Raw genomic sequence first — 24,285 nt, 5'->3', positions numbered from 1 at the left:
GCAGTGTACATACAAGCTATTCTAGAACCCCCTCCGCCCTCACCCCTTTGTTTGCCGGGTGACAGCTGCCCCACACAGTAAACTGTCAGCATCTGGCCCGTGAACGAAGGAACCGGCCCTTTGAGAACCGGTTCAGACTGGGGTTGCAGGCCTTCCCCGGGTCCCTTCCAGCTCTCTCGCCAGGTTCCCGAGCATTCTCCCATCTCAGGGCGAGGGTGTGCGTTCGTAAGGATGCTCGGCCCTCTCCCAACCCGCGTCCTCCTCCCCTCTCTCTGCTGTAGCTGCTGCCACGAAAACCAGGAGAAGTGGAACGCGCACGGCGAAGCGCGGCGCTCTCGCGGCGGCACTGGGCATGCTCGGCGCCCGGGGCAGGTTTGGGCGGCGGGGCGGACGCTTCCTCACTTGCCGGGCGCCCGAGTCGGCCGCCGAGGCTTAGGTGGAGGTGGAGGCTGCCGCGCCGCGGCAGGAGCCTCTCCCTCGGCGGAGGCAGCGGCGGCGGCACAGGTGGCGCGGGCCGCGGGCTGGGCGCAGGGAGGGAGCGCTCGGCGCCGGGCGCCGCGGCGGCCCCAGGCTCGCGCCCGCGGCGGCGGCCAGCCGACTGGAGCGGCGGGCGCGGCGGTGGCGGCGGCTTTCCCAGCCCGGTCGGCGGCAGCGGTACCCGGAGCCTAGAGGAGCCCGCAGGAGCCTCCAGCCCTCGGAGCCCGTGGAGCCCGCGGAGCCCGCGGAGCCGGGCAGGGGGCGCTGCGGTCGCCGCGTTCTGAAGGGCTGCCGGGCCGGGCGCTGCGCACTCGCGTGGGGAGCCGCCTCTCCCCCGCGGCGCTCGCCCCTGTTCCCCGCCAGCATCACTTGTCCCGCGGCAGCGCTCAGACAACAAAAGCGGAAGATGCTGCAGTTGGGCAAGGTCAGGACCTTGCTCTGAAGCCGGGCGGCGGCGCTCACGCCTTTCCCCGGACTGAGAAACTGTCGCTGGTGGCGGGTGCATGTTCTCGAGGAAGCAGTCGGGCGCCGCGCCGTTCGGTGAGTTGCCTGCGCGGGGCTGCTGGGGCCAGGCGCATCCTTCGTCCTCCTCGCCGCCGGTGGGGGTTGGTCCTCGACTCCCGGCCGGCTGGCGGTGGCAGCGGCAGCTGCGTGGTCCTGCCAGCCCGGGGAGGACCGCGATTGCTCTGGGTCCCCTCTCGGAGACAGCTCTGCCTAGAATGGGGGCCAGGGTTAGTGTCTTTCTTGGAGCGGTTAGCAAGTGGCTTCTCTGCGTGCTCCCCCTCCCTGCCACTCTTCTCCCCCAGAGGAGGCGTATATAGGGCAACACCAACAATACTGCTCCCCGCCGCCCTCAAGAACATACCCGTTGCATATATGACGTCCCTAATATAGAGGATAAGACGGGGTGGGGGTGGGGAAGACTTCCCTCCGGTCTTTTGCCCTTATGTTCAATGTCATTACGATGTTTGGCTGGAACAAAATGGAAATACTTAGTCATTTGCGTCCATGGCCATTCCTTCGGTCTTCTGCTGCTTGCCAGACCCACAGCCCCTTGGTCTATATTTAGCGGTTTCAGAGCAAGCATTTTCAGCTCGATTCACAGGTTTCGGGGGCTTCTGCGTCCTGACAATAGAGAGCGAAGCTCTGGAAAGCGCCGCCTGAAACCCAGGTTTGGAAAGGTGTGGATGTGTACGGGAGGTTGCGATGCGATATTTGGGTGACTGGTAATTAATGGTAAAAGCAAGCTGCTTTTATTTTTTTGCCGACCTTCCTCTTATTCTGGTGGGTAATGTGTTTCCATCGATTGCTACTCAGCTGCTTGGAGCCACTACGTTCTGAATTAAGTCATTAGAGGTGGTGCAGCCTTCCTGGTCTGCACGGTAGGAAACAGTCTCTGGGGTTGGTGTGTGTGTGTGTGTGTGTGTGTGTGTGTGTGGTGTTCCCACAAAGAACAGTTACTTCCCAAATGCCTAAAGTTGTGTCTCGCTGTAAATGTGGGAGTAGTGAAGGGTGTGGAAAAAGAGAAAAAGAGGAGCAGGTTGTGGTTCCAAGGTGTTTTTTCCCCCGTTGCGTACTTCAGTTGAACTGATCTGGTTTGCTTTGGCCCTGAAAGGTGTTATTAACATGCATGCCTAATGTTATCAAGTAAATATGCTGGTTTAAGAAGAGGAAGACATTATACTCGTAATAGTGGGCCTGACACGCAGAGATTTTCACTTTTACGAACTATGTGACAGATATTCAAAACGCTGGGAATTTTCTGCAGCGACTTCCATGGAAATAGGGAGGTGCTGAAACTACCCTAAGAGTTACCTCATTGTGCATCCCTACATCAGTACCTTAGGCCACTGCTGGTAATTCAGTTCATCTCTTTGGTGTTAGTAATTCTCCTACAGGATTAAACGGCTTTGGAGCTGTACCACTAATATAATCCCATGAAGTATTTGATATAACTGGTATCGAATTACAGGGATGAAACTGTGCATGATTCTGGGCACCACTCTAGGGGAAGTATGCCAGATAGGGGCGGGCATCCTCACATATGGACTAGCTGCTTTCAAGTGCTGTAAAATCTCTTTGCCACATGCAGAATCCATTTTCACTGTTTTGGGGGAGAATGTTAAGAGACATCCTTACTGGTCTATGGTTACAAGATCTCAGGGCTTGAATGAAGATGATTACATTGAGAGTCGGATGTTGCCATTTGGGAGGCCTTTAATTATACAGCTAAGAAGTCTGCGCATTACTGAAAGACTAGGAAGGTCTCTCCAGCTTGAGCGAAGTGAGCGTGTGACCAGGTTTATCAATATCCCTTTAGTTTCACCTTCTTCACATCCAGAGAACTTCCAAGAGCACTTTGAACATGCTGTTTTGCTCATTGCGTGGTTTCAACATAAAATTTCTTTAAAAAACAAGCAATATATGATGTAGACATTCATTGTTCTCTTCTTTTTAGTCTACTGTTAGATTTAAACATGATTCTTAAAGGACTAGTAGATACTGTTCTCTGCCTATGTGTGCAGACAGAGAGCAGCTGAGAGGCATGGGGAAAACTGCATGTGCTGTGTATGTGAGTTTTATTTTATGTTGTGGGTTGAAAATGATAGCACCTGATTGAATGGCAGTTGCAGTGACTACATGAGGTTGTTGCTTTAATGAAATTGTCATAGTCTTGGGGAAAGGAGTTATTTAATTTGGTGTATGTTTGTATACTTGTACAACCTAATCTTTATAGATGTCACTAGTGTTTCCATCGTTTGTAATAAAAGTCATGCACTGTCAAATTACAGTATTTCCATCAACCTCACATCTTTCATAGGCCAACTCCTTCTCCCAGTGAAATGATTCATTAGAGAGAAAAATGAAATGCAAATGATATTAGGTGGAAAATGCAATTTTTAGTTTTGTTAAAGAGTTTCTAAGGATAATATCACTTTCACGATGACCTTTACAATTAAAAATGAAGTTATAATATTGTCCAATTTAACACTACTTTTAACATGTAATTGAATATGCAGTGCTCTTCCTGAGAATGTCGTAGAACTTGCTAGTTACCGTTGTGCTTTGTCAGAGTTGTCTTTTGTGTGTATGCCTTGATGTGGAATTGGTGATGAGTTCTCCAGAGTAGTTTCATCAGTTCGTCCTTATGTAAGAAACATTAAAGTCAGGTTTAAAATAATGTAGTATATTTATTGGTCCACAAAGTCAGGTAAATACTTTGTATGAACCCTATGTGTGATTGCAACAAGCCTGTTGCACTACATTAGGAACTGTTGTGAAGTATTCTTTTTCTTTCCTTTTTCTGACCATTTACCAGAAGCAGGTAAGGAGCACCTGTTTATGGTCGTTTCTCTGTGAACATTGTTCTCCCTCTTCCAGTGGGGAATGGGTGTTGCTAGTATCACTTTTCCTAAAAATTTCCATTTTTTTAAATAAAGATTTTTACTTTTAAAATAAAATGGTTGAGCATTCTTAAACTCAAACACTGTAATTCAGAGGATGAACAAACACCATGAGAAAACAAATATTTTTAAATCCAGTACTTTCGTGGGAGATTTGGTATAGTGGGTCTTTGCTGGCTGATTTACGATTCAGAAACACACTTTCAAACCACCTTTTTCCAGTTGGTTTCTGCCATCCATGGTGAAGGTGTCCTCAGGGCCACAGTTCTTTTCGTGGCTTTGTGATAAGTGTCATGTGGATGTGGGTGAAAAGTTGATTTGAGTGGGAATAGTTCATGATACTTGTTGCTGGCTTCAAGTTTATCTGGGTATGTGCCAAAGCAACAGCTTTTTATATTAATGGAAAATATTAAACATGTCATAGATAAATAGTTTCTATCACATTGTCTGCCAGTCTAGCTTACTGATTAAATAAACTGCCTGGTTGGGTTTAGTGAATCCAATTATATTCACAAACAGCACCTTCAACACAGGAAACTCACAGAAGTATTTTATCCTACTATGCTTTTAGTCCATGAATAATGGTAAGACTCATAACAAAACTGTGCAGTTGTGACACCTCCAGGTATTTATCTTTTGATCACATAGTGGTTAAATGTAATTTCAGGCTCCATATCGTGGTTAATTGATTTGCAGGAAATTTCTTAGCTATATTAGGATATTGGAGTTATATTCTGTATCAATTAGTTTCTGACAAATTGGAAAGAATGGCTAAATAAGTGAAACAGCGCATTCCAGACACTTCTCATGTTAGACGAATATTCACCTGTATCCCTTGGCAAGATTTTTGAAAAGTTATCTGTAAAGGGAATTATGTATATTGAAACTTATTATTCCATTATTGTTATTTCAAATTACAAATACATGTCTAGAGAAAAAGTTGAGCTGTGCCCTCAAGTAAATATATATACGTAATATTGTGAGATATATATATATATAATATATAATATTGGAATATATATTAATGTGGTGCTGTTTTCTATTCTGCTTTCAGTAGGTATTCATGTGGAGAGAGTACTGGCTTTGGATGGATCCTAACTCTGCCTCTTCTTAACTCAGTCCTTGGCCATTTATGTGATCCTCAGATTTTAGCTCAGTATTTTAGTTATAAAATGGGTACAATAAGACAAAATATCTCAAAAGATAGGTTTCACATAAAGTAGGTGAGTATATAAGAGGCTTGTAAATTGTAAACATTTGTAGAAATACAAGAGGTATAGCTATATCTTCAGATGGATACTATGCTTCATTTATGTACAATAAAAACATGTTATACAGGCCACCTCCCTCTACCAAAGGCTATTAAATGGTTATGTTCTCACCTATAATGTAATATTGTGATACTCACCTTGTAATATTACTTTATTATGCAGATTTACATATAAAATATGTCAAATTTTCTACTCTGCAACATGACAGTCCTTTATATATACATATAGTATTAAGCTAAAAGAGAAGTAAAATTTATCTCCTAAAGAGAAACTATAACCTTATTGGCAGAAATGGCAGGACTTTGATACTCTTAATAGTGTTGTATTATTACCTGATTAAAATTAAATTTTCCACAGTTAATATCAAAGAATATTATATATAATTTAATAAGCATAACTCCTGGTGGGGTCCAGTGTTAAATGTCTGCTCTGTTTAGAACTACAGAGCGTCACAATATCGTGACAAAAAAAGAATCCATAAACAGCTAAACGTGTTACATAAGTAAAAGGCCCACAGCATCCCACCCTGCTCCACTCCACCTCCTATTAAAGTCAAGTTCTTGAAAAAGAAGTAAAAGTATGTCCATTGGTACCTTTTGAAAATAAATGGTCATTTTCACATGTTATTTCATTTTTAGTAGCTTCAGTGAAGTAACCAACTTATACGGGTATGATTACTCCCAGCTCCTGCAAAGTACGGCTCTTAACTTCAGTAACCCGATTTAATTATAATAACGCCGGGATGTATCTCAGGATTTGTTACAGAATGTGACCTGTGTGACAGGAGACTAATTTATCTTCAGTCAGAAAAACATTTTGACAATAAATATGGTTATTTATATTCAAATTTATGTGTTGTTGTGGGAGTCACTGCCAATTATAAGTTACCAGAGTAAAATACATGTTATAATAAAAGACCTTTCTATTTTTTTGGATGAAATAAGCAAGTGAGCCAATTATGTTTGGTTAAATAAATGTATCAAAATTTCTACAAGTTTTGAGTGATACAGGAACAGGTAAATGGGTTGGTTATCTTATAGCATTAGATTATGGAAATAGTTTGTTCTGTCATTTAAATTGGTAAATACACTTGTCCTGCGTAAGTAAGGGTTTATCATTAATGATAATGATAAAGCATAATATTAAAGTTTTATCATTATTAACAGTTTTGCTTAATGTGGTTATTTTGACTCCCCTTAGAAATTGGATCCAATAGGCACATATTAAAAAAATTCATTTGCTATACAGGTTTTATATAATTTATTCTTTTAGTTTAGGAGCCTCTCCATGATCTTATCATACTGACTAATCTTTTCTCATTTAAATATGAAACAAGATAAATGACAGAAAGGTACATATTTATCTTAAATTACAAAATGTGCAGAAATATGGAGCGTTTTGTATCTTTAAGGATATTGATAAATATCACCTTCACCAGCACTTCTAGGTTTTGAGTAAGTTGGAATATTGGAAGAAAAAATATAGAGAGTAGCCACCAGAGGTGAAATGTTAGTTTTGATTAGATATAGTTTGGTATGATGCCAAGTGACATCCCAGGACCTCGGCCTTCCTCCCTGCTCACAGGGACAGAGCTGCCTCTGAGCCCTAGAGCCCAAGCCTTGCTCTCTCTAAGCAGGGAGATCTCCAGGGGAGGAAGGTAGAGCAAGCCAGCCTGCTGCCTTTATTCTTCAGAGGCAGGGAAAGTGAAAGGCTGGAGAAAGGCCAGACGTGTTCCATTCATTAAGTACCCTTCACCTGGAAGGAAGCATCACAAGTAGGGAAGAAGTGTTCCTCGATGACATGGTTTATAAAGAATCCAAGTTGAAGAATTCGGGATATAATAGCTTTCACAGTATTTTGCCTAGTACTTGAGCTTTTTAAATATTTCATGGTATTTTGACACTGTATCAGGAATTATCAGGGGAGTGTCTAACGTCCCGGCTGATTTATAGGGAGTATGGTCCATGAAATTCAGCAGATTTATGAATTGCTACCTTTACAATAACTCACTCAGTATTTCTTCCTTACGCCCCGTGTTAGATTTTGACTGCCAGTAGTTGGATGGCTTTGGAAGTGATGAGAATTAGGCACAGAAAGGACAGAGTCAAAATCTGACTTCCCAAACCATACATAAATGATGATCCACTATAGCTTTCGTCCATGGCACTTTCTGTGTCAGTGTTGATAATTAGAGTTTGGCTGTTGCTTAATGTTTTAACTTTTAATAGGAGCAATCATGGGCACTGTCAATAAAGAAGAAAAAAATGAATTTCCAAATAGACCCAATGTTTTATTTGACTCTAAGCATGACTACTCAACCTAAAAAAAAAGCTCACTTCTTAAAATAAATTTTATTCTTCTCTTTCAAATATTTTATTTGGGCTTTCAAACATTAGAGTAACATAGCAGTTATTACCTTCAGTAACACAGAATAATTTAATTTCCAGGAAGAGCAATGTCTTTGGCAGCAAACCAAGTCTTGCAAATAGAAAAGAGCCAGAATGCAGTCTCTCATCTCTAACACGGTGCTCACTGGTGCTGAGCATGGTCTTTTTGGAGTCCCTGGATGAGGAAGCGGAGGAGTTGTCCAGAAATCATGTCAGACTTACCCAGGACTTGCAAGGTGGTGCAGGAAGCCAGGGGCATGTGGAGTGTAAATGAGATGGTGTGGCTTGAGTTGTGTTTGAGAGAATAGCGTGAAATCCACAGTAGGTGCCTAGATACGTCGTGGCACCTCGGTCAAAAGGGGTGCTATATGTGACTATGAATTATCTTTTCAAAGTATAACTTATATGAGAAGTATTCATGGTACTGAAGGTGAAGAAGAAAGTCAGGCAAACAACTATTGACTATGACACCCAGATTACATGCCACACATGTGCCCACACAAACACAAAAGCATAGCAGTTATGGCCGGGTTTCAACTGTGTTGTTCTTTTTATACAATCTTTTCATCAGATGCATCATTGTTTGACATATGTTGCAAAGGAAAAGCATGTCTTTAAATGTTTACAAGTAGTATGTATTTGCTTTGGGATACATCTCATACATCAGCTAGACGCCTAACTGAAGATGAACAGGGGTCGTTCTTCATGAAGCGCATCTTCTGCACGCTCTAATGAGCGCCATGCCTAGGTTGTCTTTTTAAATTTAAGCTGTATTGAGTAGGTTTAGCAAGCTGGTATCTTCTCGAGAACTCCTCAGCACATTAATGAATATTCTTTTTCAAAAAATGTTTTTCTGTTTTCAGAAGGAATGCGTGGTCATTAACATTTTGAAAATGTAGAAATGATAAAAAAAAAAAAGTTAAAGTTCATGCATGAGCTCAAGCCCCAGAAATGACTCAATTTTTATCAGAAATTCTAACTCATCTATATTTTTTTAATTTAGGAGATATCTCATATTCTGTTTTGTTACTTTTTAATATATAGGGAGGCTTTTAATTGGTATTCATTTTTAGTGTCTGGTTTTTATTCTTTTTGTAACATCATTTACTTAAATAAGTTGCTATTTTTGGATACTGATGGCATTTTCTTTCCTTTGGCAGTATATATGATGCTGTGATTAAAGCTAAATAGTTTTCATTATTTCTCTAGATTAATTCCAAGAACGTGATGTTTTCAAGGCTGTTAGTATTGTTGTCAAGTTGTCCTTAAGAAATATAAATGTAATTTACATTTGTATTTCTTTTGGCAAAGCTGGAGTATGCCAGTTTCCCCGTGGTGTTGGCAACTCTGGGTACTAAAAACAAACAAACAACAAATTCTAATTAGATGAGGGTGGTTCTATTTTCCTATGATTTAATTTGCTTTTCTTTGACTATGAATGAAATTAAATGTTATATAAGTTTATGACGCATTCCCAAATCTTTTGTGAATTGTTTGAACATTTCTCAAGTGGTTTATTTGCCTTAGTATCGATTTGTATTATTTGTCTATAGTAATTACATTAGCCTTTGTCTTATGTTTTATCAGTTTATTTCTCATTTTATTCTTATTTTAAGAATAATTCTAAAGCTTGTAGTATACCTTCTCCCTAGGAGTATTCTTTGAGGGAGTATTCTGTAGCTCCCTGATTTTGTGTGTTTCGGTAGCAAATATAGCAGTGCAGCCAATGGCGGGGGAAATAGCTTAATAGTTGTATCACAACTTGATTGAATCATGTCACAACGTTCCCGTATTTTTTTAGCAAGTGGTTAAATTACTACTGTCATTGTTGGTAGAGAGGAAGTAATAATTCCCGTGTCTTCAGGTTGTTGGGAAGGCAAATGAAAGAACTGTGGACTTAAAATACATAGCAGAGAACCTAGTATATTAGTGAACCTCAAACAACTTAGCTGTTTGTACGGTTAAATAAACAAGATGATATACCTTTTTCTCTAATTCCGGCTTTTGCTTTCTCCACATAAAGCGTAATTACGCACCTGCACAGGCTCAGGGACCTCCGTGTGAAAGGAAGGTGTTCGCAGCAGTCTGGGGCTCACAGGTGGAAGCTCTCCGCGTGCATTAGAGTCACTTTGCCGCGAGTCCTCTGGTAGTGCCTTCTCTGTGTGTTTCAGATTCTTGGAGAACAGTAAGTCAGAGGGCTTTTCTTAAGCAGATACATAATTTCCAGTATCATATGCATAGGCCTTTATGGACATATATATCATGTATCCAATGTACCTAGTCACATAGGACCATGCTTCTCCCAACCCCCACCCCTATCCCATATTGGTAATCTGTCTCTTTTTTCCATTGCTCCTAAAATCCTAGGACAGTAATTAGCACATGAAGTAATTAGCTGATCATTGTGAGCTCTGTGTGCACTGTTGTTTTCATTGTCCGAAAGGTTCACGAGGTAAGACTCGCTTGTTTACTTTCGGCTGCTTTTGGGTCGGTTGGAGGGAAGATGGGATTAGGATTCTGAGTTCTGGGATTAACATCATGCTTGGTGCTAGCTTTCTCTTGTCACCTCGCATATGTGCCTACATTTCTTCTGTTTATTGGGATCAAAATTCCCATTTCTGTGTGTGTAAATGTGATGTGATAATTCATATGAAAATGCTTTGGAGGGCATAATCATGATGACTATTTAAATATGAAATACATTCCTTGGAATTTATGATGCGTACCAGAAATAAGGTATTTTTTTTCCTGTGAGCGGGAGTCAAATATTTTTTTGCCTGTAGAATTAAACCTCTGACCTCCATTATGAAATGGTTTTAAAATACCCTGTGGTTGTAAAGATATGTTATTGGGTATTGCCTATAGGAAGAATTCTCCTTTATCCATCAGTAGAAGTAATTCCTGTTATTTCTTTATACCACTTCAAAAATTATGTCATACCAAATAGGCTCCAAAAAGTTCTGTTTTTTTTTTCCTTTTCACACAGATATTTCCTGCTTAAAAGGAGAGTGGAATGTAGCCCCATTGTTCCTCAGTGATTGAAGTCTGTACAAATGTCCCCAGAATATTATTTCCTCTCCTGGTGGGCTGCTGAGTCTGGCGCCTGGAAGGCTTTATCAGAACAGTTTTAGAAGTGTGAACTGAAGCTGGCTTCCATTTTTTGAGCATATTTCCTTAAATACTTTGAACAGAATTTCAGAGGACTCTGATCACTCTGACTATAGCCTGCCAATGGAAAGAAATCACGTGTAAGTCATGAAAAGATAACGCTTCAATTTGGTTCCCCTCTCAAAACTTTTGAAGGAAGTACAAAATGGGGGTTAGTATACCTCGTTGAGCATGTTTCTTAATGAGTAGCAAAGTTTCAGGTGCTCAAGAGGAGATGCTAATCATGATTTTGCACTCTGCTAAGAGCGGTTTCAGGTATGGCTCTTTTTTTCTTATAATCTAAAGTCTTCCTGGAGCTGAGGGCAGGTCGCATGACAAATTGTATAGTGAGTCCATATGTCTTTTCAGCAGTTGTGAAGATTCATGGGGTACCCTTAGCCTGTACATGTGCACCCTAGAAAGAAAAAGAGGGTGAGAGGAGAGGAGCAAGGGAATGGCTGGGAGAAACTGACACTTGCTTGAGTGACAGGTAACATCCCTTCTTCGTCTGCAAATGCAGACTCTGGGCAAAGAAGAGTGTGTTCTGCTGAGTCTGATAGAGGGGGTGGGAGTTTGGTTAACACCTAGTGAAAAGTGTGGAAATTTTAAGTGAGAAGAAGCAGGTAGCTTGAATTAGTTTTGGCAACAAAACTTTTTTTTTAATGGTCTGGTTGATTGCTCATTGATTAATCCATTCATTCGATAAACTGGGCTGAAGATATGTTTTGAAGAAGCAGTAAGTTATAAATAGTAGCAAACCACATGCTACTCCAGAGCTAGAAAATCTGTCCCTATCCCAGTGGTTTATACATTTCTTCTAGTTGAAGGGTAACTAGCTACTTCTGTCCTTTTCAAACTAGGATTTCAGACTTAGGTGGCCCTTTCCCATCACAGGTCTGAAATTGTTTCCTTTCTTCTACGTGTCGGTTCTAGTAAAATGAATTAATTGCTACCAGGGCTCAAGTTCTTTTAGTACCATAACTACTTTACATTTACATGGTGTAATAACATGAGTGCGTGTGGCTTCTTCCTGGTGGCCTGACAGCTTATGCATTTTACAATGGTGCAGTTACACCTACAGAAAGGCAGGTGACGCAGAGTCACAAGTGGGAGAGCAGGGTGACAGCCCAATAAGGTGCTATCTGGGGTTGAGCAGGGTATGGGAGGAAATGTGAGCAAAGTTATTCCTTTGAGTTGTATGGCATGTTAGTCACCGCAAGCACTTTCTCCTATTTTATCTTTTGAAAGTGAGGATCGGAATTGGGAAAGCAACACAACAGATTTTTGAACCCATAGTAGCATTTTTCATGTGTGGTTATTCTGAGAAACTCGGTAGGTGATGTCATGTGAGTTTAAAGGAAAATGGGGGCAGACTCATAGATGGAGAGCAGATGACAGCTAGCAGGGTGAGTGAGGGGGTGGAAGGATTGAGCAAAAAGGAAAAAGGACTCATGGACATGGACAACAGTGTGGTGATTGCTGGGGGAAGGGGGGCACAATGGGACTAAACGGTAATGGGAAAAATACAATAAAGATTTTTAAAAAATGCATGCTGTTTGTCACAGTTATTTATCATTCCAACTGATTGAGATGTGACAGGTCCAGGATTTGGTGGCTAGATGAGTTTTCCAGTTCTGACCCAAAGAAGATGCTCTTGAATGCAGCTATTTGCACAGTTGCTGTCAATGTCCTTTGTGTGTGGAGTGAATTGCCTTGTAATCTTTAAGGGGAAATTCTATTTCTTATTTATACCTTACTAGTTTTCAATTAGTATGCCGATGATTTATGTTAAATAGCTACCCATGTACTATAGGAGTAATTTCAAATTTCCTGCTGAGTAGTTTCAGTAAGTTGAGCATTGTTACTTATAAGTTCCCTTCTAATGTATCTTCAAAACTAGATATTGCTGGGCATTTGGCAAAGGTAGGGCTGCTCGTATATCCACTACAAGACACTGAGAAAGCAGGTGGGTTATCCCTGTACATGCACGCGGTACTCAACACTTTGCAGTGATTCTCTTGAAATGGAAAAGTTGGCCATCATCATATCAAGAAGCTAAGCTGCCTGTGCATGCCAAGCTAAACATACAGATGCAGTGTGACATTTAGGTGTTGTGATGTGCAGATGTGTGGTGTTATGCAGAATATCATTATGTCAGAAGAATTTGGGAGGCTGTTTTTGGTTCACCAGGAAAAGATGATAGAACCTTTTGACAGCAGGTCTAGAGACTGCTCTGTAGCACTGAGTGGATAACTGACGACCATGTTGAGTGGCATAAATACTACCTCAATCCAAATCAAAGAATATGCCACGTGCCCCTCAGTCACAGAAGGTAGGGGAAAACTGCCCAATGGCTTGACTGTTGTAATGGTGCGACCTGACTTTGCAAGGCCTTCATGGAATGAAAACAGTGTTAGAGACTGTCTTAGCTCAGGTTGCCATAACTAAATATCACAGGCTTGGTGCTTAGACAACAGACTTTTATTTCTAGCAGTTCTGGAGGCGGGGAAGTTCAAGATCAAGGTATCAAGGTACCTGCTGATTAATTTGGTTCCTGGGGAGAGCCCTTTTTGCTGGCTTGCAGATAGCTGCCCTCTTTTTATGTGTTCATCTGTTCTTTCCTCGGTGCATGCCTCTCTCCCTCCCCGCTCATTAGACCACCAAGACCCTCCTGAAGGCCTCGGCTCCTGACATGATCTAACTCTAATTACCTCCACGGGCCCTATCTCCTCTCTGAAGCTTGGTCATTAAAATGGATTTAAAATTCATCCTATACTGATGTAGCATAAATAGGAACTCACAAGCATTGATGCATGCCTGGCTTCTAAATGGATGCCCATGTAGGATAAATTTTTAATATGTAGTAATCATTGAATCATATCACAGAATATGTGGAAATGGGAAGAATGAAGACAGATAACCTGTCACTGATTGAATGTCAGAGATCAATCAGTATGATTAGTTAATAAGCTGGTAGGTTATCATGTGCAGATCTAATAGAATGCCTCACCTTGCAAGTCAGCTGTTGCATGATTTCCTAGCATCCTCAAGTATAGCAGGTTGCTTTTCAAAGGCAGTTGTCTCGTAGTACATGAAATACAAACATGCCAGGAATTTTGCTGCAGGAGGATGTTAAACTTACTTTTAGAGTAAAAAATGGAGCTGTACAAAGTTTATGTTTTCATGGAACAATAATTGTCATCTTAAAGAAAAGTAATGGACTATAAAGCATAGGGAAATGTTGATTTAAATGAGAACTTTACATATTTTTTTTATCAAGACATCCTCTTAAGCGAAAGCATTGTTAAGTATAGGGAAAATTATGAAAAATATCATATGTAATTCTCAGAAGTAGATTTATTTTCTCAAGGTGAATTCATATTTTCCATTATAGTTATAAGGATGTTAAGTACAGCATAGGGAATATAGTCATTAATATCTAATAATTGCATGAGGGGTGACCCCAAAAAACCAGAATTATATTCTGAATGTTGGGCCCCTTGTAGTACAGGCTTCCCTCCACTAGGTGAGTGTTCTAAGAACCCATATGTATTAGTGTACCAGCTGGCATTGTTGTGAGAGGCTGAGTTCGGCTTCAGTGAATTTTTTTGAAGACTATTTCAATATGTTTGCCTATTTCACTATGGGTGATTTACCAGCACACCTGCCCACATCCCAATGAATGTTCAGCACTTTTTAACCAAAAATAGCACGATCCCCATCCCCACCTTCCCTATTCGCCCAGTCTTACCCTTTTATTTGTTTCTCCTGATGAAAAAATCCTTAAAGGCAAACATTTTGCTGACACAGAAGAGGTGAAACAAACAACATCAGAAGCACTTAAAAGGCATCAAAATCGATGAGTTCAAAAACTCTTGTGAGCAGAGGAGAAAATGTCTCAATAGGTATATTGCATCAAATGGAGAATACTTTGAAGGTGACTGAAGTTTAAGCATGTCAGAATAAAAACACAAATTTTTTATAAATACTAGGTTTTTTGGGTCTCCCCTCATATGGTGTCAGAGGGCTATGGGATTTATCAGGATGATCACTTAGTAAGTTATAATGTCTAATCACTGGGATGTACACCTGAAACTAATATAATATTTTATATTAACTAAAATTGAAAATAAAAATGATTTAAATAAAACAATACATAAATAAATTAATGATGTCATCTATGATTTGGCATTTTGCCAACTGAAAAAATTTATTTGAAATGACTGCAAAATTATTGAAATGGCACACTTGGCAAAATAACTTGAATGATATATGCTGGAAATTTTGTTATCTGTTTTACAAAGAGTAAATATTAATGTATCAGGGATATGGACTATTTTTAATGGCAATATAAATAAAATATCAGAAGCCAACTTATGTGACTTCAAGTATGTATTTTAGTAATTGCATGTTTACTTCTTTTTCATCTCATATAGGAAGTGTCAGTTAATGTTATCAGAAAAAGAATTTTTATAAACTTTCATTTCATGTTTAGATGCTGCTATCACAAAAATCACTCTTCCCTTTTTATAATCCTCTTTGATTTAAATTAGCTGTGCCGTTAGTCAAATTATGTCTTTGGAATAGAAAGCCTCCATAAAGAAAGTTCTTGAAGTTATTTAAGTAGTGTCAATAGATTGGGGAGGTTCCTCTTAATCTAACAAGAGTATGTTAAGTTGATTCCTTTGATGTTTAATTTGTTGCTATTTCTGCAAGCAACAATTTAGATTAAACTGTTTCTTTCTTGGAGCACTGCATTGGCTATGTATTTCCGCATCTTTACCTTTGCATCTGTCTGTAAATCCTGTGTTAATTTGACACACAGTTTAGTCTTGGAGAGCAGTTAGGAGGTTTGTAACTGAAAGTGTGTCATCTGTGCACATGCCCAGGTGCTGGTCCCCTCATGAGCTCAGTGGAAAGTGGCGTCCTGGCCTCTTCTCACAACACTCAGCTGCACGGTTGACATTCAGCATGATGTCTAATAACCGGAGCTTTCAGCTCTGAGCCTTGCACAAAGAAGGAAATAGGACCTGCACCTGATTGTTTACCAAGGATAGTACATGCCTTGAAAAGTCTTTTATTTACCAGTCATTCTGGGAAATTGAAAAGTACAAATCTGGGCCTACAGAGCTATGTTGCTGAGAGCGTTGGTTAGAACCACTTGAAATTGCTAACACGCAGCTTCCTTTGACCTACAAAAATGGCAATTTAAACCTAATCATTAATCTCATTAATTGAGGAGCTAATTAACAATTGCAAAATTACATTTATACTTTCCCCCTGAAATTCACCATTTAATGGGTTAATAACAAATAAGAGATTCAAATTCTCTTGTGTTTCAAGTACTGTGGGAGATGTGCCAACTCTTGGGTCATGAGGGAAATCATTGATTGGACCAAAGTTGGCAAGGCTGGAAAGAATTAACTTAAGTCCCTGAGAAATTTAAAGATCAGCTGGTATGTTGGCCCTAGGGCAGTGGGAAGCAGGCTGTTACTCTGTGCATCTGATATAAGATGTTTGTAATAAGGGAAATTGGGTGTGGAGTATATGGGAATTCTCTGTAACATTTTTGCAATTTTTCTGTAAATGTAAAGCTATCCTAAAAGATAAAAGTTATTTTTCAAATTTAATTTTAACACTAGATGTTGTTTAAATGTTTGCTCAAAGTTTTCAAAGACCTCAGTAAAGGAGAGGACATTTAAGTTTGATTTTAGTAGGCTCCAACTGTTATTAAATTGATTTGTTAATAAATAGCAAATTGGAATTAATTTTTTTTATCATTCATTTCCTGGATTTATGGTTAAGGTAAGGGAAGGGAGAATAATTTCTCAAAGTTACAAAATAAAGCAGTAAAAAAGAAAATCCACTTTTGTTTTTGTCTCATGATGGCTTACAATGATATAATGTGTATAATTTAAAATCTGCAAATTTCTCACTGAATGCATTTTGTTTAGTATGTTGCTTTAGAGAAGAAAAGGACATTGGTGTCATCTGTTTTGAAAATATTTTTAAAAAGATTTTGTTTACTTATTTTTAGAGAGAGGAGAAGGGAAGGAGAAAGAAAGGGAGAAAAACATCAGTGTGTGGTTGCCTCTTGAGTGCCCCCGACTGAGGACCTGGCCTGCAACCCAGGCATGTGCCCTGACTGGGAATCGAACCAACAACCCTTTTGTTCACAGTCCTGCTCTTAATCCACTGAACTACACAAGCCAGGGCAAGTTTTGAAAATATTTTACCAAATAAGTAGGAATCTTTACCTTCTTCCATTTATAAGACCAAAAAAATGTAATTAGTTTTTATTTTATGAATCATCTTGCTTATAACTTTTAACACCTAGCTACTAGCCAGCTTATACAACCTGTACTATCTTCAAGGTATACCCATCATTGCTAGATTTAGCAAGTGAATTTATATGACACCTAGTTAAATTTGAATTGCAGATAAACAATAGGTTTTAGGGGGTTTTTTCCCAGTTTATGTCCCAAATATTACATGGGACACATTTATATTTAAAAAATATTCTTTTTCTGCAATTCAGATTCTATTGGACGTACTCAGGCAGAGTCTCTTGGATACTGTGGGCCCTGCAGTTTTCTCACTTTAGTGATAATGACGATAATAATTGTTGACCTTTTGTCATAGACTGTCACACGTGTTTACCTGTGGTAGAAGACCTTCTTGGTGTGCTAATTCTTCAACATTGCTATCTTAAATGCCTCTTTGTTGCACTAAGTCTTCCAGTCTTATACTTGGCCCAAAGTGAGCTCTTGTAGATTATTTTCTATTTACTATGAATAATTTCATATATTGCCTTTTATATGAATCATCTGCTAATTTGTCAGACTGTGACCTTGAAGAGATAATGTCATAATTCTCTACGTACCTCATACAAACACGCATAATGTCTCAAACAAGGAGGTTGTGTATTCATTAGGATAAGCTAGGTTATGCTGCTTTAACAAACAGCCCCCAAATTTCAGCAGTTGTTGCATTTCTGTTGCTATGATCTTGTCTCTTCTATCTTAAGTCCTTCCTTTATTTCACTGTTCCTAACTTTAATCAATGTATTCTCAAAATTAAACAAACAAAAAGGGGGGGGGGTAGAAGTTGGTACATCTTCAGCATGGGTTGGCAGAAAGTGGGAATAGAGCCTGGATGATCCTACTCACTCTGGGACCCAGGCTAATGTCCCCTACATCTTAGTGCATTCTTCCATGATCACTGAGGTAGAGAAAGGAAAGTGGAGAGTTGGTCGTCTGTCACTCAATCCTATTCCATCAGACAGAATTATGTGTTGATGCTCAACTTCCAACGGGGAGGGAAGCCCAGTCCTCCTGTATGCCCAGAGGATGGGGAGAATGGCATACTGGTGAGCACCCCTAAACACATCATAGAAAAATATGTTGGTGGAATCTTTGAATGAGAGTTAGAGAGCTTACATATATACTTTAACTTTAGGGGTTAGTCTTCGTAACTTTAGGAGTCTTGGTGAGCCTATAGTTTTTATTAGTAAAACAAAACATACCTAGGATTCTGGTACATAAGATAAAAACTGAGGAGTTTTTGTAAACACAGGAAGAAATAAATATCAAAGTCTCATTAATGGCACTGAATGAGGTGTGAGCTATGATCAGGAATAAATATTATGCTAACATGCTCGAATAAAATGGTGACGCACTCCAAAGGTGCCTTGCTGTTTTTCAATATTTCCATGAAAACTAACTTTACCAGAAATTCTGTTTCCAGAGGTTGAGATCACATTTTTCTGTTTATATATATACACACATGCATATGCATGCACATATATCATTTTTTAAATAAACTCGAAGACCTGATTGTATTTCATTTTTATAGAAGCAGGACATTATATCCAGATACTTGCCAATTTTAAATGTCTCTCTTTTGCATCTCAGTCATTTCCTTGTTCCTCCTGATGTGTCTGTCCCGAGGACCTCAGATCTGGGGTGTTGTGGTCAGATTGGGCTGCTCCACTTGGCATCTGCCTCTCCATCCCCCTTCATGCGGGCACCGTCTCCATGGAAACCACAGGCTGCTCTGCAGGCAGCTCTGCTGCGCCAGGCGGCTGGAGCTGGCACAGGCAATCAAAGAGCAAGGAAGCCTTGAAGAGCCCTGGAAAAAGCTTCCAGTGTAATTGCCGAGACAGAAATGAAAAATGTTATTAATTTGAGACATCCAAGCTAGCAGTGAAACTCCCTGGAGGCTGCATCTCCCCTTGCACCTTGTAGGTGTGGTCCTCCCACATCCATGTGCTGCCTGCTCCCTTGGGCCCCTGTGGTCTCCTGGGGTGTAGGGAAAGTAGGGGAGGGCAGTGTGGAGGCTGGGCAGGAGGGAGTCTCTGTGCTGTGCAGCTGCTGACATGTGGGAACCTGCCATGGCGCTTAGGAAATAATATCTGAAAAAACATAGACACTGAATATTGTAGTTAGTGAACCTTAAGCTACACACTTCAGCTCAGGGTTCTGGAAATAACTTCCAGTCACTTTCGCAGGTGCACAGCCTTAGCGGAGTTTTCTGATGTGATTGTACCTAATTTGAGATCTGGGTCATAGAACACTGCCAAACATTTGCTTCCCCCATGTTCTCTGAGCACCGACCTACCCTGAAGATGGGAATAAACACAAGTACAAAGGCTGTTTGTTCCTTGGGCTCCTCTGAACCCTGCCTAACTGGGACCTGACCTTCTCCCTGGGGAGCCTGTCCCAGAGACAAGTGAGTGAACTTCTAGAAGAAATGACACCTATCGGTGAGGAGAGAGAGCAAAGAAGGCAGAGAAGAACTTTAGGGAACACAACCGAGGGAAATGTGCAATATTTATAATAGAGTTTTTATAACTCTCTTATACCATGTTGGTTAAGACAAACTAATGTAGTTTTTCAAGTATAAAATGAAAAGCAATTCAGAAAAGATACAATCACAACTCTGAGTATGTTTCTGATTACTTCCAAAATTTCTGTTAATTTTATGTCCCACTCTCTCAGTGTATATAAAATCAAGCTATCATGTAAAGCAGTTTTTAGAAGAAAAAAGCTTTAATAGAATCTTTGTGCGTATCTTTTCTTATACACAATAATTATCTGTTTGATTCTGCCATATAGAAAGTCTCAAAATTTTGCACACTGCTCTTTGATGCTTACATATTTTAGTTGTTAGGTGGATTTATATATAGTTTTATAGAAGTTGATGTTTATAATTTGAAACTGTATTCTTTCTTTCTTTTGCTTTCTTTAGCACTTCTTCACAAATCAAATAAGCATTAGTCCTTTACATTTTGATTCTCTTATGTCTTTGAATTAAAGATCAGTGATAATTTTCAACATAATATGATTATGATAACAATTATTTTTATTGAGAGTGAGGAATTTCTTTTTTCAGTCATATTTTCCAGCTATGATTTGTGCAGTAAGTAATATGAAATATAAACTTCTCAATAATAGATTTCTTAAACATTGGGGAATGTTTTCAAGCCTACTCAATTAATAGAGTTAAAAATTACTTCCTTAACTTTTGAAAAATACTTCTTTTGCAAATTAAATACAGATAATTTCTTATATGCTTTATTTATGAGGATAATCCAAAATTGCTTTTAAAAGTAACTTCGAGACATTATAAAGAATTTTATAAGTGTTTATCACTGAATACTAATTAAAATAGCAAATGGAAAAACTCAAAGAATATAGCTAGTGCAGTACGTAGAGACTGTTATTTAGCATTTAATTCATATATTGCAAAAGAGGAATAATTGATCATTTATAAGCTTGTGTTCATCTCAAGAAATCAGAAAAAAAGAGCAATGGAGTGAAAGGAAAGGAAGCAGATAAATGCCAGCTGTTACAAATATGCATTAAAAGGCATTTCTGAGAATCCAAACATGATTCAGTAATACAGTTTTTTTCATAGTCACAGATGACCTCAGCATTTAAGCAGAGGGGATTTAATGTAGGAGATTGGTTATATAGTTGAAAGAAAAGCTGAGAATTCAAACAAGAGAGCAGAGAAATAACTCAGGGACAACAAAGACTTAGGTGGCCCCAAAATGTCAATAGCGCTGAGACTGAGAAATAATTGCTTCAAGAGGTAAGGGAAGGAAGTGTCGCCAGAATCCCAGCTCTGGATTTTCCAGAGGGAGAGGCCCATCCAGCAGGATGTAGAGCCATGGAGAGGATGCAGCAGCTGTCAGAGGGGCCATGGGAGGTGAGAGAATGGGGGAGGAGTACTCTGCAGTCTCCTATCCAGCCTGCTGCCAGGGCCGCCTCCTGTTGGCCAGACTCAGCTGGAAGCTTGCTGCTACAGATGCACAGAAAACTGCCTGCAAGGCATCCTCATGATGCAGGGCAGAGCTGGGAAGGTAGAGGGAGTATCCGAGGACACAAGGAAGGGAGCAGCCAACAGTTATTGTAATTCCCCAAAGTAATAGATCAAGGAGAGAAACCAGTGGTCATTTCAATCAGCATTTAAAACATTTTAGTAAATTTTAATACTATGTCATAGTTAGTACTTATGGTAAACTAGGAAATTCAAGGGTATATTCTTAACCTAAGTAATACTCTCTAGGTTTATAGTGCCATTTTGATCATGAAAACAAAGGAATATGTGTTTTCATTGCTTCTTTGTCCTCAGCCATCACAATAAGACAAGAAAAAAGAGAAAAAGCAAAATGTTGGGAAAAAAGAAAAATGTTTAAAAAATATCTGCAGATCACATGAGTGTTTACGTACAAATCCTAAAGAAATTTTAGGATTAACTATCTAAACTATGAAGAGAATTCAGCATGTTTTCTGGATCAAATATTAGAATGTTCAATGTGACTTATTTCTTCCATGCTTGATTTATAGTGACAATCCAAATTACTTTAAAAAGATAACTTAGAGACATCATAACTTTAGAAAGTATTCATAATTTAAAGCCAACTAAAATGGCAGGTTTTTAAGATAATGTTTTATGCAAGTCACTCTCTCGGACTTTTTTTCTCAGTTTCACTTCCTATGTACAATTACCTTATTATTTTATTTAAGTATTTATATCCTTTTAAATTATGCGTACTTATGTGTTGAGAGTCAGTTTGTTGAAGGCATGTGATATTAATTTTAGTTCTGTGATTGTATTAAATGTGTAGACTTACAGAAAGAGAATTCTTCTCTGTGAAATTCATTTGTGACCCAAGTTACCTTGTTGAAAGATTATACATACAATTTCTAACATATATATAACATATATAATTACAATCATAAACATGACATAGCTTTTTTCATTTTTTCAAGAGAATAGAACTGACCATTTAGCTCTGCCAGCACTTAAGGAGATGCTATATTTTTAGTTGCATCCAATCTTTCTTAATTATTTCACAACGGAGAGGTAACTTACATGCAATATGTTTATTTTGATCTTAAATATATGATTAGGTGGTAAACTCACAGTAAATAAAAATTTCCTTGTGACCTAATTCACCTTGAAAGATAAAAATATAGCAGCTAGTGAGAATAAACCTTAGCCCTCCCAATGCAAGTCCCCCTCTATGCTCTGGTTGTGGGAGCAGGTGTACCGTAATTCACTGTCTGCTGGCTGTCTTGTTTGGTTTGGAAAAGATGATCATGGTTTAGAGTGACTTTCCATTTTAAAGTCTCAATTAAGGTCATTTCAGGTACCATCATGATATTCATTAACTTTTAAATACTTGTGCAGGTAGGCTCTGCCCTACACATTATAACATTTTGGAACTACCTTTTGCTTTGTTTGTTGGCTTGTTTTTTTTGTTTGTTATTCCATAGAAGTTTTGGACGGATGGGCAAGAGACCATTGAATAATTATTGAGGGATGAATAGATTTTCTGCAGGAAATATCTAGAAATTATCAAATAAAATCATGCTAGTTCTTTACCCAGCCCCTCTAAAAAATGTTTAGTCATTTCTCCTTCCCAATAATACAACAGGAAAATTTCCAGTGAAAACTCCTACTACTGCAGTTGACTTTTATTCTTATCTGATCTCAAGTCTCAGAACTTGTGAAGACTTGTGTCATTTTAAATGATTAAGACATTAACTACATCAGAAGGAAGAACCGAATATTTCATGGGGATCATTCAGAAACACAAGTTGAGCCTCTAGAATGTGCAAGAAAGTCCGTCTTTGGTACCAGTTTATGAGAACTTGGTAAATTGTCAGTTCAGTTTCTATAGATTTCACAAACTTCTTTTTAAAAATACAGATTGTCATACATCAGATAGTTCTAAAAGAAGTTACATGGTAAAAGAAAGTAGGCAATCCATGAAATAAGCCTTCACTGAATGCCTTTTGTAGATTCGCTTCAAAGTAACATGGAGAATGAGCTATTTCATATTTTTAATGTAGATCACCAGTCATGAAACCAACACCACAATCAAATGACTAACTTAGTCTAGTCCTATTACTTTATAGTGACCCATTCACTCTACTTGTGGCTGCTAGGAGAAGAAAGACTATTATTTCATCATAAACTTTAGAAATACTGCATTGACTTTGATAAGCTTAGTTAATTATTTCAAATTAGAGTGGGCTTACCACTGCTAATGTGTTTCATGAAATATCAATATTTTGATATGAAGTGAATAACATTTTTAATGTTAAAATATTTCCTCCCCCAAGGCTCATATATATTTTTGGCAAGAACACTTTGAATGTGATATTGAGTGTTCAGATTCTAACTACTTAACATTTCCATTTTGCTACTGGCCTTACATAATATGTCGACACTTGGGCTTCACATTGAACTTTTCTGAGCCTCAGATTTCATCTCTGAAATGGCGGAGTTGACCGCCTCTAAGGTTTAGTACTACCTGCAGTCTGATGAGAGCCAATTTTCTGGCTCATGGAGGACCATCTTCTTGCTGTGTCCTCATGTGGCAGAAGGGGTGAGAGAGCTCTCTGGAGTCTCCTTTATAAACCCATTTCATGAGGGCTCCACACTCATCAAATAATCACCTCCCAAAGGCCCAACCTCAAAACACCATGACATTGGGGGTTAAGATTTCAACATATGCATTTTGGGGGACACAGACAGTTGGTCCGTGTTGGTGGCTTAGAGGGAAGCCTCATTCCTGAGTCTCCACCAAAGGTATGTTGTGTAAATCAATGTGACAAACTTAGGTCTTGATGAGTCACTAGTGAATTCAACCTCATATCTGCCTTGGAATTTGTGGAAGTTTCCCTCCTGGCACTGACCCCAGCAGGTCCTGGCACCCGTTCCCCAGTACTGGATGCTGCAGAGGGGTAGATAGCAACAGGGAGGGAAAGGCATTCTCTGCTCCTCAGAGAGATGTAGAGATGACAGGTTTTCTTATTCTGCCTTGTCAAAGCCAGCTGAACACTTGATGCGTTTTTAACACGTCCTTTTTATAGGAAATTGAGCTGAGGGAACTTTTAGTTTATTATCAAGTTTAATTCAGGGAACTTTGCAAAAGCATGTTCATGATGAGCAGATCTGGGCCTCCAGTATTTTTGCTTGCACAGCCGGGGCATGAGTATCACTGCCTCTCCATGGTAATGGCCAGACTGACCACCAAGCAGGGCCAGCTACCACGTGGAGCAGGGTTTCTCCACCTCTGCA

The 24,285-nt window shown here is 39.4% G+C and overlaps 1 protein-coding gene across 4 annotated transcripts in view; it reads left to right on the top strand.

Moving 5' to 3' along the window:
* Positions 1-359: 359 nt before the first annotated feature.
* The window catches only part of CTNND2 (catenin delta 2), an 822,756-nt gene continuing 798,830 nt past the window's right edge, over positions 360-24,285 (top strand). For 3 of the 4 annotated variants that reach the window (XM_053913908.2, XM_053913912.2, XM_053913905.2), the window contains exon 1: positions 362-1,017. In XM_053913908.2, the coding sequence (XP_053769883.1) occupies positions 981-1,017 (37 nt within the window). In that variant the 5' untranslated portion in view covers positions 362-980. Of the gene's footprint in view, positions 1,018-24,285 lie in introns of all 4 variants that reach the window. The other variant, XM_053913918.1, reaches the window with a different exon arrangement.

This window comes from Desmodus rotundus, chromosome 1 (assembly GCF_022682495.2).
Source record: "Desmodus rotundus isolate HL8 chromosome 1, HLdesRot8A.1, whole genome shotgun sequence".
In the NCBI taxonomy this organism is placed as follows: domain Eukaryota; kingdom Metazoa; phylum Chordata; class Mammalia; order Chiroptera; family Phyllostomidae; genus Desmodus; species Desmodus rotundus.
This window is presented reverse-complemented; position numbering and strand designations above follow the sequence as displayed.